This window comes from Rhea americana, unplaced genomic scaffold (assembly GCF_003343005.1).
Source record: "Rhea americana isolate MKP2758 unplaced genomic scaffold, rheAme1 scaffold_109, whole genome shotgun sequence".
Classification (NCBI taxonomy): Eukaryota; Metazoa; Chordata; class Aves; order Rheiformes; family Rheidae; genus Rhea; species Rhea americana.
In genome coordinates, this window is record NW_028185139.1 from 2,147,932 (window position 1) to 2,165,386 (window position 17,455).

Genomic DNA, 17,455 nt, shown 5'->3' on the forward strand with positions numbered 1-17,455 from the left:
ATTTATTTCCAAGCCCAAATCTGTGCATTGTGAAGCTTATTTTGTATTTAAGTGGCTGAGAAAGGGTCTGTGGAAGGGAGCAAGCATTTTCCCTTTCCTATAATCTTCTGTTAGAAATATTTAATCTGAGGAGGCTACAACTTTTCTTGTTCTCAGCATTAGTCACCTTCTAACTTTTTCTGTCCTCGGAGAAACGCATGATAAGGCAATTAAGGAGGTCACTTACTGCTCTTTCCGCTGTAGCAATCCACACTGGTGTCTTGGTTATGCTCTTCAATAGACCAAAGTCTTTAACTGACAAAATTTAGTAATACTAGCATACTACACTGGAATCCATTCAGCTTTTAAACTTTTTTATTTCAGTCACCATTAAGACTACCTGAAGCCTCTTCATAAAAAGGGGCCATAACATAAGCTGTACGTTAGCAACTCCACCAATGGGATGCTTTCTTTCTGCATTAAAAATACCACAAGAAGGATCGATCTCCTGGGGAGGCAAATCTGTATCAATATTTCAGTCTGTTGAATACAGAAATCTGATACAATAAAATGCAACAACAAAGCTTCCCCTCCTTTCAATTAACTGTGAACCAAAAACTGTCCTTAGAAGGGAAGAAATGCATTCGTATTGTTTAGTTTTTGAGTTTTTCCCCTTTCATAGCATCGTAATATTCTCTTCATGGGTGGAAAACTTAATCTTCAAGTTCAAACCTGGTTTCTTCATACAGTTCAGAATGAGCTGACTTGGAATACCGGGAATACTTCAGATATAGAAAATCACCCAATTCATCCAGAGCATTCAAAACCTGTAAGAACATTATGCTGTATCAATTATCTTGGAAAAGAATTGAACTTCCTTACAGCAGAACARTAAGATCATAAAAGTATCAGTTAAGGAAAGTGCAAGTTTTGCTTTCATTCTCCTGTAGCGAGAATGTCAATGCAGTCACAGATGTACAAGAGCATGCACGARAACAGAATTTACCCCTTCAGTATATTATGGTTTATTAGTTAGTTCATTAATTGAACACAGATGAAAAAGACAGATCTTTTCCTAGAAGCACAGGGAGATAACACTCCAAATAAAGTGTTATCTTTATTTGTAAAAAAGTSATATGTAAGGCAATATTTCAACATTTCCCTACAGATCCCAAAGACTGGGACTGTCGCTGCATTTTCTTAGATGYAACTCAGCCCGCAGTGTTGACCAGAGTTATCATAAATACTTGGAATAGGTTCAGTTATTTTTTACTTCATTCCATTCTCTGCTTGAATTAATGTCACASACATAATTAATGTTGTATTAACACTGTACTGCAGTTTGCTGAACTGTGCCCTTKACTCTCAGTAGATTCAAAAAGTAGCCAGGAAACTCTGTACTACAGAGAAGTAGCTCAATGTCTTGCAGCATTTGATCCACATTTAAGAGCAGCTAACCTTTTGGTACCAAAGAATAGTATAGCAATTTTGATTTTKAGCTTGTTTCTGTTTAGCCACTGAAATAAGCTTACGAACAAAAAACTACAGTATTTTAGTAATGATCTATGCAGAGAGATAGCTTCAAGGTCATTAAAGAAATTATTTTTGGGAGCTCGCCCATCCCATGGATCTTTCCTTCTCTTAGTTCCAGGCCAGAATTCAAAATGAATTTTGCTGAACGGAAAAACTTTCATGGTACTTGTTACCTGTTGTTACACTGGATTTAGGCGTATTCACAAAGTGTTTGCCCTACAAATCTTTCCATCTGCTTGTAATTAAACTCTGGGCATTTCCACTCCCCCATATTGTACGGACATTTAAAGAGAATGCTACAAACACTGTGGCAACGATCTCAATTTCAAAGCAAAAATAAAGTGTGTTCAAAAACGATGGGCCAGAGAGCGTATCAGACCTCCACTGGTACCGGGAAGCAGCATGTGCAGGCACCAGGAAGTGCACTTGCAGTGATGGCTCAAAAAATGTAATGGGCATGATGCTACATTTTGGGGGGAAGAAGAGGAAGCAAAGCAAAGTAGCAAGCTTAAGCGATTAATCTTCAGATCAACTTCATTGCCTGTTATTGGTTACATAATCCAAAGTCCATATAATGAAACAGCAAAAGATGACAAYGACACGTGGCTACGCGCTGCTCTGTGCCATTTTATCTGTGTGMTAGCACGCCCTGCTAGTGACTGCTGTGTCTTTAAGAGCAGCAGGAATTTTATACTGCACATGTGCAAGGCAGATTTTTCAATGTTGTTTGAGAGTGCTGCAGACTGGCACGAGAGCTGGTCAGCCAGGCAGGGCTCTGGCCTCTGTCTACGTATGAATATCAGGATTCAAGTGCAGAGCCAAGGACCCTCTGCAAGCACACGTGCATCTTCTATTCAAATACCTCTTGCGTTCACAAGTTTTCTGCTCTGAGTACCATACTTGTGCAAAGAGAAGAAAAAAAAAAGYCTTAAGTTTACTGTTACGTCTCAGTGTTGCCTGCCTCTAAGTTGGCATACTTTGAAAATGAAAGAGCATATATCAAACCAGGCCAAAACCAGCTTTGGCAAGAGAGGGAGATGGAAAACTTCAAATAGTTTATTTTAAACATATTTATGATTATGTTGAAACGGAAGTTTATGATCTCAACAAACTCTTAATAGTGTCAGGGAAAGATACTGAGCTTAGGCTAGACAGCACCAATTAACCCTCATAAGATTCAAACTGTTCCAAATACTGTTTGCAATTTCCACCTGCATCCTCAAGGCTGCCCATATACTACTTCTGCAATTCAGCCAACACRTGGAAATACGTAATGAAAGTAAGGGTATGGGAAACCTGATTTGCAAGTATTTCCATAACATTTCACATTTCCTACTCTGATAGTTTTGACCTAATAGTTAACTTTTGTACTGCTGTGCTCTTCATGTGGGTCTTTATCACTATCAGATTTGGTCACTATTAAAGAGAGAAGTACATAGCAAGTCAAGTCTCCCATCATTTATTTTTAAAAATAAAATATRTAAGTCTAAATGCCTTTAAAGAACAAGTGACAAGGCCAGAAAAACAAATGTAAAAATGAATTATTGAGTTTCAAAGTAATAGACACACTGCTTCTCCCAACCCCCCTTTGCATCTGAAGCTAATTTCAGCAGGACATCTGCTGTACTTACTGTGTCTAACATCTCCCGTGTATGTGCAGCTGACACACAAAACCGAGCCCTGCATTCTGTGATAGAAGTAGCTGGAAATCCAACCACAACCACCCCGATATTTTTTTCTAACATGAGTCTTGAAAAAACCCTAGGGGGAGAAGAAGAAATAAAAAAGTAAAAGTAAATTATCTCCAATAAGCTGACCACAAAGAGAAAACATTCAAGKATAATAAAACAATGGGTAAAACCCTCTCTTCAGTTGAAGTGGATGGTAATATTCCCATTGACTTCAGTAACAGCCAGAGTTTTACCAGCAGGACTGAGATTCTTTGCTGCTTAACAGCTCATGACGCAAAGAGGGTGTCAAATACTAGTGYGATGGTAGAGAGAGGCGGCATCATCATAAAATTGGATTGATTTGTTTATGTCAATCAAAGGGCAAATCAAAGTGTGAGGGTGTTCACAGTCCCTAAAAGCTGACGAAGTCAGGCCCCTGSAAGGTGTGTGAGCTGCGTTCCTTCATATCAACAAGAATCAAACAGTCCGTGTGCCGGGCTTCTTGTTCCCACAACTGCTCCGGCAGTTTGGGAACCTAGAGCAGCTCTCCAGCCTAAGTTACACGCAGAGGTTCCCTACAGTTTGACCCTCTTGTTATGCTGCTACTGACTTCTGATCCGCATGTCCAATTCAATACGCAAGTGCTGCTTGATAGGAACTAAATGGTAAAACAATTTTTCTGTGCAAAGACAGTTCGAATATTGGATGGGGGGAAAGAAAATACATCYAAAACCATTCATACATCAAGGGCAATACATCCTTTTTAACCATTAAAAGAAAATAAAAGCAAATCCACAATGCTATCAAGAGTGTTATTCCAGACCAAGTTAAAAACGTTATGCATATCTGGAAAATTACTTAAATTCTGAATACTGGAGCAGCTCAAAACTAAATCCAGGGCTCAATTTAAGATAAAATATATTTAAATGATGCAGTCACCTAACAGAGCAAGTTTCTCTTGTGAAGCATCTACCAAACATAATTACATTTTTCATGGTTTATACCAAATAACTCATACTATTTGAATGGTGTTTATTTTTCCAACAGGTTTTTTTCAGTACTTACCCCATCTTACCAGGCATGAAAAGGAGCAAGGGGACAACAGGAGAATCATAATTGCCATAAATGATGAAGCCCAGTTCATGCAGTCTTCGCCTGAAGTATCTTGTGTTTTTCCCTAGCTGGTGTACTCGTTGGAGCCCTAGAATAAGTCAGTTGAGAGAACAGTCAGTGCAAAGTTCATAACCAGAGTCCAGTAAAAGGGACTAGAAGTAGGGCTGTCCATAACAGTTCTGAAAAGTTTGGATGAGAGGTGTATGTTGCTATTCGATTCAGAAGAAAAAACATGGAACGACGTAAATGCAATTATGTTGATCAGCTCTGTGGATATAGATTGGTGACCAGTTCCCTTTACTGTATGCATGGAATAAAGTCTACTGAATGACAGGTGCCCACAGAGAAGAAGTTGTGTGTCTCTGTGGGTACACGACATTCAACAGAGTATGTTCCTTTCTGACATAATCCACTATAAAGGGAAAAAACTTACATCCACAGAAAGAAATCTCGATGCAAATACCATTATATCCATTTTTTTTCTGATTAATAATGCTCCACAGTGCTCCTCTTAGGTTTCAGCTAGTTCTGTGTGCATTCATGGGTTATTTTTTGGCTCTGTGGCTGCAATGAAGCTTAAGGTAGAAAATGCTGCATTTTGGGCCAGCCCCAAATGATGCTTTTGTTGCAATTTTTCAGATAAAGAAGCATATAATAAACTTTGCTCATATATTAAGTTTGATGATCTGTATTTCGTTGCAAATAATAAGCATAACTCCAGTTATTCTAATACGCACACTTAATATCCTAATCCCTTCTTGAATTTCCCTAAGTTTTTGTTCTGAATGACTTCCCCTGGTAAGGTCAAGGTCTGTTCCCTCCTCGTCKTCTTCTGCGAAGTAAACGAGCCATGCTCAAAGTGGGCATGTGCCAATCCAATGGTATGCTTCCTCTTTCTTCTGCATGCTGTGGAAGAATCCACCTACTCCAAGCATCCGTTCTAYACATTTTGCCATTTGCTTGAGATAACTCACGCACTCACATTCATAGGACTCCCTTCAGGTACATGCAGTCWTTGACAAAGTAGGTAAATTGTGGAATTACGTACCATTGTTACYGTACATGTTGCTACAGCAAGGAGAGTCCCTAGCTGATGAGAAGCTTTAGCTCTGGGGCAAGAAGCCTGATTTTTAAGGGTGTCCAGCTGATCCAAGAGAAGCTGTTTTAACTTATGTATTGCCTAATCTTTGATACCTCATTGAACCACCGTGTTTACACTTGTCGTGCAGCATGGACTGCAGGCTGCTGTCGACACGACACAGACTTGCCCTCGTTCCTGAGGATCTGAACCATCGCTGTGACATGATTATCTCAAGTGCACAGCAGTGGGGTGATCTGCAGTGGCTGGGCAGGCAGAGGCAGCATGCTCCTTCCCTGTGATGTGCTTCCAGGTGTGTGCTCCAACCCAAACTTCCTCCTTGTCACAATCCTACCTTTCATTGTATGAAAGTCACCAGGAACACCTTGTTGTTTGCCTTAGCAACTGCCTACCAAATGATGATTACTTACACGGTCCCCATTCATTCCTCATTTCCAGAAGGTGCATTCAAGTCTCCGTTTTTCTTACAGCTGATGCCCTGATAGTCCAGTAGCTACAAGGATGGAAAACTTCCTTCTCAGCCCTTATTGTTTAATTAACCTAACCACCCTCTCCATCCACCAATCTTTGGTGTCTACTGTTTCTTAAAAGGTAGCATCAGTGTAGTCCCCTCTGCACGGACCCCAGCTCACAGAACAGCAGATGGCATTATTCTGCAGTCTCTGAGTGAAATTATACTGTTAGAAAAAAGATAGGAAAGAGCGAAAAAGAGTATTATAAAGATGACTTGAAAAAGAAACACATTGTMCTTTGGTCCTTATTGCATAATCATGCATTAGAAAGACATCTGAGAGATTTTTGGTTTCTAAGGTACGTTTTTACACTTGTTTGTTTATGTATTTTTAAACAGAGCAYCAAGCTTTACCTTTCTAATTTAAGCAGCTGGCACAATGGTAGGCTGGAAAACTGAGAATGAAAAATAGGGAGAACAAGGGAATTTACTCAGACACAAAGCTGAGATGTATCTTAATATTTAAGAGTTTTTTTGTAAGTCTTTGAGAGGACTCAGAATCAAAAAATTAGCTACTTAGTTTCTCTTTTCTCTGTCCTCTTATTTTGTTGTTATTACCTCAGTATCATGGCCTGACAAAACKCAGTCATTTTGGATTTCAGACACAAGTTCTTTTCCCTGCATCGTCCCTAGTATCGCAGACCTCGTTCAGTCACTAATTCGCTGACGTGCCCCCAAGCAATACTGACTGAAGGGCTGAAAATAATTATTTTTAATGAATAAAAAAAGACAAAAGCACTAGAGAAAAAGGTGCTTGGAAAGTCAGCTCAGCCCTTCGTTTCGCAGTGTCTCTAAGCGGGTGATTTCCAGCAAGTGCGGTTGCTTCCCTAACTGTTGGCAGTACGGCTGCGCTCGCACGCGGAACGGAAGAGCCSCGCTCCTCCTTACTTCACCTCCGTCTGTACGTAGGGGCGAGCGTATGTCCTCACCCTAGCCGTAAWTGTCATATTTCATGAGCTGGTCAATATATGTACCACACCAGCACTGCAAGGTGCTGACCGGACTGGTGCCACCTCCCACCTCATACCCCCACTGCCTCCCCAACACCAGTACAGATGTTCGTACAATCATGCAACGAATCSAGCCAATTCCTTGATCCGCCTGAAGACTGGCCTGGCCGGAAAGAAAACCACTGAAACAGCATTAGTCAGGTCAGTTCTCTTAATCTAACCACCAGGCAGCTGCACAAATGCTAGTGTCTGCACAGCAGAGCTGGCGAGCACACATGGCAAGAGTGGAGCTCGGTGGGACACATCGCTCATCTACACACTTACGAAATGAAGCATTTTCCTCCGGTTCATCAGCCCATGCTTTCAATATCACTTAGATTATGTCATCGGACATGAGTACTGAGGCCTCYCAGTACAACTCATTTCCTCTTTTTTTCTTTATAGTTGCCTTTGTACATGTGTATCTTGTTTTCACTCTTAATTTGCCTTTTCATTTTACTTTTCATCCGGTTCATTCACTACTTTCTTTTGTGACCATGCTCTGACTAGATGCCTGCCCSCTGATTTCCCGTCTTCCTCCTTGTGACCACAACAGCCAGTTCAGCACTTCCAGCTGTCACATACTACCTTTGGCAGACCTGTCTTCAGACCACAATCTGCTGCAGCACTGGCTGTTCTTCCTGCTCCCTCTTGGCTAAGGTGGGAATCACCACACCTACATAACCCTCTTTTCCACTGATCATTGCTGAGCACATGTAGGTTTAAAGAAGACCTGCTGCTTCATCCGTTGTGTATCTTCTCCAGACACGGTTCTGTCAATGTTCTGGCTGGGAAATTTACAGGGAAACTGCGACTTGCTTCACAGTGATCAGTGTTTTGCTGAACAAATTAAAAGTTCTCATAAAACCAGTGCATTTGTAACTTTATGCACAAAACTGCCCACACAAACAACCTGTTMGTTACAGTTTCAGTCATTCAGTTTAAAAAATTCAGTGGAAGAGATCTGCYGGGTTAGAAAAGGCCACAAATAGTTTAACCATCTCTCTAAAGCTGCTAAAACAAAAACAGCTGTGCCAGAGCAAGGAAAACAAATGAAACACAAAAGCATCCTACTACAAAGCTTTCCAGTCACTAATAAAAACAATAGTCTGTGGTATTTCCAAAAATATTTTTGGTGTAGTAGATCTCAAAGAACCAGGAGGAAATATTGAGGAGGAGGAGAAATGGGGGCAGGGGAGATGGCAAGGAAAGGAGATTAGAGTAGAACTGCAGAGTAACATGTCTGAAATATAAGAGAAATTTTCCCCCGCTAGAGTTTGTAAAGATGTTACTTGCACTGCTGAATGCCCAAATTAAAAGGAAGGAAGGTGTGTTTGGGGGGGGGGGGTGACCTGAAATAGGGGCTCAAAACCACTGCTGCTTCTTGCTATTTTAGCAGCCCTGAACTAGYTTCCAAACTCTCAGTCTACAGCATTTGAAACTACTAGACTTTCAATTAGGGAAAGTTTTCATAAATGCAGATGTTCTTGGCGGATGCAGTTTAATACTTGCTGCTTTCTCCTTTCTATTCAGCTGTTTACCACAAAGCTGGAAACAAACTGTCAGCCATTCAAAATTCCAGGCCCTCCAGTATTTATCAAACCATATGTGCTGGGCCTAGACTTGATCATTTTGTGTCTACTTCTTATTTTAGGTGCTGGAAATGTAGACTGCAAAGCAAGAGAGGGAACCCAGCAAAGGAACCGCTGTAGCTCAAAGAGGAGTTTTGGGCAACCTCTCAACTCTAGCAGAGTTGAACACCTCCTTCCTGCTCCAGTGCTCCCCTACTAAATCTATATCCTCAATGACTCCGYGATGGGACAGATCCCCTTCAAGGGCACCCATGGAATTCATTTCCAGAAAGCTAGTGCTGATGCAAAAGTCACTTCAATGTTTTAGCAACATCCCAAAATAGTAAYGTCATTTGCAGGGGTACGTTAAAGAGGCAAACGAAAGATCAGAGCATTCACATATATCTGGAGGGAAAAAAAGCACATTAGGAGATGATTGCTACACACGCTGTATTTGTGAGTGAGTAGCTGAGAGGTACCTGCTTCTTTACCAAGTGTCAACTCTTTCCTTTCTGATGCTAAGCTTTGTGGTCAAAGAACACATCACATGCATCATATACACACAGCCATCTTATATGCTGTCCTGATAAGAGTAATAAAGACCTTAACGTTTGTAACTGTGTTTCAATGCTCTTTTTCTTTCATTTATGTGACCCTCCAAAGTCAGATAAGGAGGCAAATCTGAGCAAAATGTTTATTTTGGTCTTACTGGCCCAATTCTTCCCCAACCCTGCAGATTAGATCAGCATAAGAGTTACAGAATTCAGTTCAGAATCAGATCTGAGTCCAAATTTCACCAGGGTATGTTTAACCAAAGATGTTGCATTTAACAAGCATTTTCTTTAATTCTTGCGGCTATGCTCTTGCATCCCTTAGTCCTGACAACCTCCTCCTCTTTTGAATGAAGATCTGCAGACTCAGGCCTAGCAGCTAAAATGTCATAGTTGCATCTTTTTGAATACAAGTGCTACCTCTGCAGCACTAATTACAGTATCAGGGCTTTAGAYAGTAAAAATATCTGTTCAAAAATTCTTAGCTATGGAAAATTCTCGAGGAATTATGGTCTTCACCATCTATGCAAATAGCATATAGCACAGCGTGCAGGTTATGCCAGATAGTTACATTCCATAAAACACAAGTGAGCCACAACGCAACATATGTTCAAAGAAAATCAGGACTGGGAGAAYTGACCTCTAGCTAGCTAATTAAAAGGAAGCCGACTTCTGCTCCAGAGTTTGCAGCTAAGGTTGAACATGTCATTATGAAGAGCTCTACATCTTTTTATTAGCTGAATACAAAGGGAAGGAAAAGAAAGGAAGCTGAAGGATAAAGCATTCTTAAATTTCACAAGTTATCTTCACAGAGCTTGGAACATACAGTGATACCTAACCAGTTTACTGCGATTTTACTGAAATAGAGGGTTAACTACTTGTGTTGTCCAATGAAAACTGGTATTTATTGCAATCTACCTACTGCAGACAAATTTCGAGTTTACATTTGCTACACTGCTTTAAAATATTTATTTTATTGCAAAGTTCTAAAGTTCTGGTAATTCTGGGAAAAGTGCTGATTTTATTTTTACTTGACACGCACTACTGCATATTGCCAGTTTTAGCTCATTAACTTCTGCAGGCTTTTAAGAGGCTTCATGGCTCACAATCAGTGTGGTTTAGTCTAAGAACAAAACACAGTGAAGGCAAGAGAGAAAGAAATGATAAAAGATAGATAGTGTGCCTCACAGTTTGTTAGAAACAGCAGGCTCTTGGGAGCAGCGCGGCTACGACKAAGAGACTCAGCGGTGCTTTGCCACGTGCGGGGCCGGGAGCGCCACGTGGTCCCAGGAGCAGAGCAGCAGCCAGGCTGCTCCCGCTCGCCCGCGAGCTGCGGGACCCGCCTGCCCCCTAACCATACCCCTCCCTGGCAGGGGAGAGCCCCACGACAGGGCAGGCAGGGAAAGGAAAAAAGCACCGCCGCAATGCCACGGCTACAAACCTGCTTTTGCTGAGGATTTGGGGAGCTGCTCTGGAGCTCCGCAGAGGAACACGTTGTGGCTGCGAGCCTGAAGGCTGATCTCTAGCAGGCGTTGACTGGCACGGCTCCACGCACTTCAGCAGAGCTCTGCTGCTCATGCCAGCGGAGGGCCTTACACGGGTAGCCAAAGAGGTAGTAAAACCATCAACTCTGTGCAACAAAAGCTTATCTTCCTCTTCCAGAGACGTCTGCTTTTCACTCCTGAAAGCTTTAATAAGCAGAGAAGCTGGCTGCGTTCAATTATTGCACAAACACTTTACCTTTGAACTCTTCCTGGAGGCTTCCAACCTTGGAAATTCTGACTCAGTATATTGAAAACAGGAATAAGCAACCTGTAGCCTTTCATATCAAGATCTCAGGTGTATTTTAATTGCTGGAGAGCTATTTTTCCTGAACCTCTTCCAGAGATGATAATCCTACATGTACTTTCCTTTGGCACACAGTGGACTTTTCAGGACACAAATCCACCTGCTTTAATCTTCTCCAGCTGGTGTTTCATTGGGCCTTTTTAGATAATTAGTTWCACAATCAAACTTTCACATACCCGTGTCAGTGCCTTTCTTCAGTCTGTGTTCCTTGGATGCAGAACTCTGCTCCCTGCTCTCCCTTACTAACAACTAGATAGTAAAAAGCAAACTTCACAGGCTGAAAAAAAATTTGGAAAACAACAGCTCTTCCCCACTAAACTGTTGCAGATGGACAGATTTTCTTTTTTTTTCCTCTGGTTCCATTATAAGAGTAACACACATGTACCTCCATGTGCATTAAATCACAAATAGAATGCTATAAAACTGGGGTGCCTAAAGGAAATATGTTCTCAGATAAAAAATCTTCATAAAACCCAACTTTGCTATAAATTGGGGAGAAGTGAAGACATTTTCTTCTGCAATCTAATGCCAATTATAAACCTAGTAATTTCAGCTTAATTCAACTGCTAAATAAGCCCTTAAGGACTAATTTAGTCAGTTCATTTTTTAACTGTGAACTGCTGCAAAACACTTTCCAGAGCTGACTACAGGAAGAAAAGTGGCAATTTCAGCTGAAGTAGAGAGGGCAGAAATTRTACAGCTAGTGTCTTTTTTACTTTATGTCTCAAATGAGCCAAATATACCTACTCAGTCCCTTACCTATGCTCAAATACATAACGTTGCATTCAGTGTCCTGCACAAACGCAGGGACAGGGCAGCCAGCCTTGGCTGAGCCTTATTTGCTCCCAGCACAGGTGATTAATCACAAAGCACGTCAGTCCCTCTGCTGAAAGCTGGCCAGCACGCAACACGCTCCATCTGTATCACATTAGGTGTTTCTGCAATGCCAGTGATCTAAACGCAGTTAGAAAAGGCAGTTTTCTCCTTTGTGCTCCTCAGGCTGATAACAGTCCTGGATTCCTTGCACAGTGGCAGCAGCATCTGGAGCTGAGAAGAGATCCTCAAGCTCTGCTATCTCGGCGGTGAAGATATCTTTTAAAGATGACAACTGCGCCGTGGAGCTGCGCGTTACTGCCTCTAGGGAAAGCRTGTCTTCTTTTCGGGGAGATGGGCTTCTCCCCACCGAGCAGCCCGCACGCCAGGACGYGTGGAGAAGCTCACAGTCTGGTCACATCCCTCCTCTCCCTGCGCTTAGTGCTTATCTGAAAACACTGGGAGACCTATCCGTGGGTAGGGTCTGCTAAGGGACTCTGCATGTTAACTTTGATTACGGAAAAACTGACTTCAAACAAGGCAGAATTTGGCCAATGCTGAGAGCTCATGCAAATCCCGCCGAAAAAATTATTCCTCCAATGCCCCTGCTTGCAAGGATTGAGAGCCTCTATGTATACAATCCGGCTTCCTCCAGAAGGCAGATCGCATGGCAGGTATCTCCACTGGAATAGGATGTCTCCCTCATTTTCAGTGAGGATGGCAGAATTTAGCTCTGTTTCATTATCCACTGCTGGGGGAACATCTGTGACGCCAGGCTCTGGCAGATTGCGATAAAGATAGCGTAGCACCAGCACCTTCACCTCCACTATCACAGCGACTTGGAGCCCTAGTCGTAGAGTCAATGCGAGGCAAACAGGGAATAAATTCACTTAAGACCTTTAAATGGARGCATATATCTAGTGGGAATATTAACTTACTTAAAATTAAGCCAGYGCTCAAGCATTCTGCTTGATGAGGGCCCGAGAGAAGCAATCATCTCAGAATGAAGCAACAGGAAGAGAATTTGAGAGGGAATAGCGAAAAGACGTACTGACTGTCTTCGCAAGCTGTTTTGAGCAAGTTCAAGGGGTCTATCACTACGTAGCTTGCAGTATTAAAGCTTAAAGGTTCAGAATTAAAGTAGCATGATCAGTCCAGGCTGGCACAGATTTCTGTTGTTGCAAAAGGGATTGCTCCCCTGGCTGCTCAAGTCCTGGTACTGGGATTCACGCAGCCATATGGTAAACTGGCTGTGGGAACCAGTTTGGCCATAAGCTAACCATTTTTGGAGGGGTTTGGTTATTTTTCAGTTATATCAGTTCCCTGTTTCAGTTCATTGCATGGCTGCACAGACACTAATGTTGGCATGAGGGAAGGGGGCAGGAATACGGGTGGAAATCGGGGAACAGGGCAGGGTGGAAAGGCCAAAAGGAGGGCAAGACTGCCCTTCTCAGCAGCAGTGCTGATTTATGCCAGATAACTATGAGCCTTAACTACTGTCTTCATAGCCGCAGAAGACCCTGACTGCCAAAGGTAAAAATTTCAAAAGACTGCAGGTTCTGCAGAGCATTGATAGCAGTAGAAAATGGAAATTRAGCACTTTAAGAAGCTTTTCCTACAATTATATCAAAATCTAAGRCAGATGGAAATGCTTCAAAAAGGAACCTTTTAAAAATAGGTTCTTTTTAAAGCCAAGGCCAAACAGAGAACACAGCATCCTGAAACTCCTTGTAATCTGAATGTGCTCAAATGCAAGAACTCAAAATCTGCTAAAAGGAAAATGAAAACCAGTAGTAGCAAAATGATACACCAATCAGCACAAGTGACAAAATACATATATATTTTGCAGAAATATTTTCTATCTAAACAACCTGAGGAATTATCTTTAACACCTTTTGTCATTCTGAGGTGAGTGAGAACAGTAGATGCCTCAGAATACATTTTTTAATTTTTCAGTGTCCCTTAAAAAGCATATGAAAAATGCCTATTGCTATTGGTGAATTATTGTTTGCCATGCATTAAATAGAAAAAATGATGGCTTTGGAAATGCTCTCATTTGATTTTTACATCACTATAATTTATTCTTAGTCATCAAGAAAATTACTTTAGATTTTCTAGCAGTTTTAACTTTGTCTGCCCACTGGTTCTATTCTTTTCCTATCAAATGTAAATGTAAAAATATACTTTTGGTATTCTCAGGAAGAAGGGAAAAGAAAAGGTCCAAGGTCACAGCTGGAGGGGCTGTGTTAGTGCTTTGCATGTAAGTAAGCATACATGAAAATCTGCACAGGGTCCAAGTGCTTCAAGGCAACTACAATGTCATCATATGGATAAAACTGCTAAAGGCAGCTGCTAAGTTTCCTGAGGTATCTCCAGCGGCGTAATGAGAACCTACAAGGAGAATGTGTAAAGAATATCTATATAATGAATTATAAAGAGTAAATACCATGTGAACTTCTGCTTCCCATATTTCATAATGAAAGAAGAGAGAGATATTTAAGATGAAAAGGCCACAAAGGTGTAAGATGGCTAAAATGATTTTTTGTAGACTAAATGAACTGAACTGTGGAACTCACTGCCTTATGGCATTACTAAAGGAAATATAGCTACCAAAATCCATACATTTGTGAAGAATTCAATTATACAAGCTATGGTAATCATCTATAAAATTATGTTACCAAGAATAAAAATTACTCTAGCTGTCTTTCCCAGACAGAAATAACTATACCTGTTAATTTGGACAGTATTAATGCCTGGTACTCCTTCAACATTTCTTGTGCTTCATTTTCTCAACTCACAGCAGAAAACATGGCAAAAGAAGGAATTTGTGATAAGTGACTATGGGCTCTGCAGTACCATCACAATCTATTTACTGAACTTAAGATAACCAAATTGCAGGAGATATAGATCATTCCATTAAGATGTTAAGGTTTCATGCATTTCATGAATATTGATGTGGGACCTACTGACACATTTATAGACTTTTCTTTGGAAAACACCACACCTTCTCTTTATCATTTTACTTTTATCGGTGCAAGGTTTTATAAATAAGAGCCTCTCCAGCCAAATTGGAGTCTCCTGCTGCAAAGGAAGGTAAGCAGRCATTTTGCTAGTGCACTTTCACAGCTGTTTGCTGACCAGAGAAGAATAAGGAAACCAGAGCCGCTAACAGGACTGGTTTGACGGGCTGCGTGTCTGCCGCAGTTGCTTTTACACCTATGTGTCCTCTCTTCCCCGTGCCAGGCCCTGTTTGCCCCGAGCCTCTCCAGCCTGTTTTCTCAGCATCTTATTTTGGCCCTAACGTCCACCCTCACCACCCGTTTGCTAGCTGGTCCGTGTTGCGTCTCCTTTACTTGCCAGCATCTCTTCTCCCTTGGTGCTTCCACGCTCATCTCCCCGCGGGCCAGCCCGCGCAGCAAGGAGGCAGGTCCCGGGGCGCAGAGCTCTCCCCGGCGGGGCTGTGCTCCTCAGGCGCGCCGGCCCCGAGCTCCAAGAGGCTCTTCCGCTCTGTGGATCTGGCCTCGTGCAGCTGTCGTGCATGGGACAGTACGCGCTCAGATCGGGTCACGTCCTGAGAGTGCTAAAAACTCGTCACTGCTCATTCCAAGTAGAGATTTCTGAGAGGCTCACAGGACGCGGGTGGTATTTCATAGACATGGCACAAATGATAACCTTGGCTATCAGAATTCAAATCATCATCTCAAAGCCTGGAGAAATTGAAGCTTTTCAGGGAAGAGGACTTCTTTTCCTAGGCTGTCAAAATTCCATATGCACACCTATGAGTTTAAGGAAAGACTGAACCTTTTCTGTTAATATGAATAATATAGAGTCTGAACCAGACACCTGTTATTTTCAGCCAAACAGTTTAGGTTTGGTAGAGTTATCTTTAAAATGTTAGCAAGTTGAGCATAGATAGCACTACCTATTCCTTCCTTCTAATTACACTGTACCCTCTATGCACATATACACCCATTCATGTCCAGTCATACATCCAATAAACTGATCCTGCCTTGGAAATGCAAGCTCTGATTCCTTTTCCAACCAGGCATAATCTTGCTAACTGGAGATAAATGAAGAAAAAAATARGAGATCAACCATTCTGATACACGTCAGAGCAAACACAAACAGTATCTTCGCATTTCTAGCCTCTGATGTCCACTATGTAATTCGCCTGCCCTACTCTTTTAAGAGCTCAGCTCTTAACAGATCAATGGCGAACAACTACCAGCAAATGGAAGGGAATGTAAAAGCATGATATCTGGGGAAATATAAGAGAAGACTGTGTAAAGTGCTAGAAAATATAGTTTTCAGAGCAGCAATTAAATGACCAAATCAATTCGCCTTCCCTTGGCTTTCTATGAATCTGTCTAGGAGTCAGTCATGAAGCTCAGACGTAAGAATAAGACAGGATAGCACATCTGTTGTCCCATTGTCTCACAGTTTTCAAGAAGCACCCTGTAGTTAGCTTGGAACTTTTTACCAAACTGGAATTTTRATACTTGCATCTTTTGTAAGGACCCCTTCCCTACAGGAATGCGCTCTAGAGGACAAGCCATCGTCCATTAATGGAAATCTCCTTAAAAAGGATTCCCCCAGTCATTCAGTGGGAAGGGAAGGCCATCTGAACCAACTGCAAAATAAACTCCCTTTAATGATCCAACAGGTTTCCAGGAAAAAAAATAAAGAAAAGATCACATTTTCAGAGGGTCCATTATCACTCTGTGGTAATATAGTAACAATAAACTCTGATTCACTTGCAACCTCTCTGCTAGGTGTCACTGCCACACATGTCACTACCTCACAGGGACAGCTCACATGCAGGATTCACCATTTTCAGTGAAAACAAAGCAAAAGAACTCAGCCAAGATTGCTGTTGTCCTTGGAAATAAAACCATCTAAGAAGAGATAGGGCTCTCTTCCCTTCTGTTCCTCTCCTTGCTGAGCCACCACCTTCCTYGCTCTGATGCCAAAGTAGCATTGTAGCATGTTCTAGCATAACATTTTTTCCTGTGTGTTATTTTTTGTAGTCTACAAGACAGTCTAATGAAGGAAGGCCCACATGAAAGAAAAACCAATAGACTAAAATAATGAGTTTGGCTCAGAAATATTTTTACACATCATAGCCAGTTTGCTAGCCTTTGTGCAATACTCAGAGTTGTGCTATATGATTTATTAATTTGTTTTTCTATTTGTTTGTATTTCATGTTACATAAAAATTTTAAAGACCTTGCAGAACAGTAATTTACTTCCTAAAACATTTTCAGGAGACTTAATAAACACTCAGTTTGTGCAGAAACACAGTGTCATTAAGCTAACTACTTCTGAAAGAGAAAATGCTGCAATCTCTTAGCCCTGAAACAGGCAGGCACGCACACCTTAAAAAACTGCACCTTGAACCAAGYCTGCTGCTAGCCTGCACTGAGCTGCACGCAGAATTACGCTAGCCAAAGGTCATTTGTAAGGGGCTTTGAAGGTTTGGAAATGCATACGTAATATTTTTCTGTGAGACCCTGAATACGTAACTCTGGGGAAGGCTCGGTGTAAGGTCGCCCTCTGATGGCAAATATTTCCTATAACTAGCTCAGAGAAGAGCACTGCAGGACAGGCTGCGCACACATTGCTGAGACAGAAGCAACATGTCAGAGCGGGTCTCTCATATCAAACAAGCTGTAGATATCAGCAAATGCAAATTTGACCTTTCAGATTTCAGAGTGTAGCAACAGTTCCAACTTAAAATCTCTGCCAAAATGACAAAAGCATCATTTTCTTGTTGACTAC

At 41.6% G+C, this 17,455-nt stretch overlaps 1 protein-coding gene across 1 annotated transcript in view; it reads right to left on the minus strand.

Moving 5' to 3' along the window:
- Positions 1-277: 277 nt before the first annotated feature.
- The window catches only part of SPTLC3 (serine palmitoyltransferase long chain base subunit 3), an 88,280-nt gene continuing 71,102 nt past the window's right edge, over positions 278-17,455 (minus strand). Inside the window, exons 11-13 of the mRNA XM_085311078.1 lie at positions 4,248-4,383; positions 3,144-3,273; positions 278-806 (exon numbers count right to left, since the gene is read on the minus strand). Coding sequence (XP_085167204.1) covers positions 693-806; positions 3,144-3,273; positions 4,248-4,383 — 380 coding nt within the window. The 3' untranslated portion in view covers positions 278-692. The remainder of the gene's footprint in view (positions 807-3,143; positions 3,274-4,247; positions 4,384-17,455) is intronic.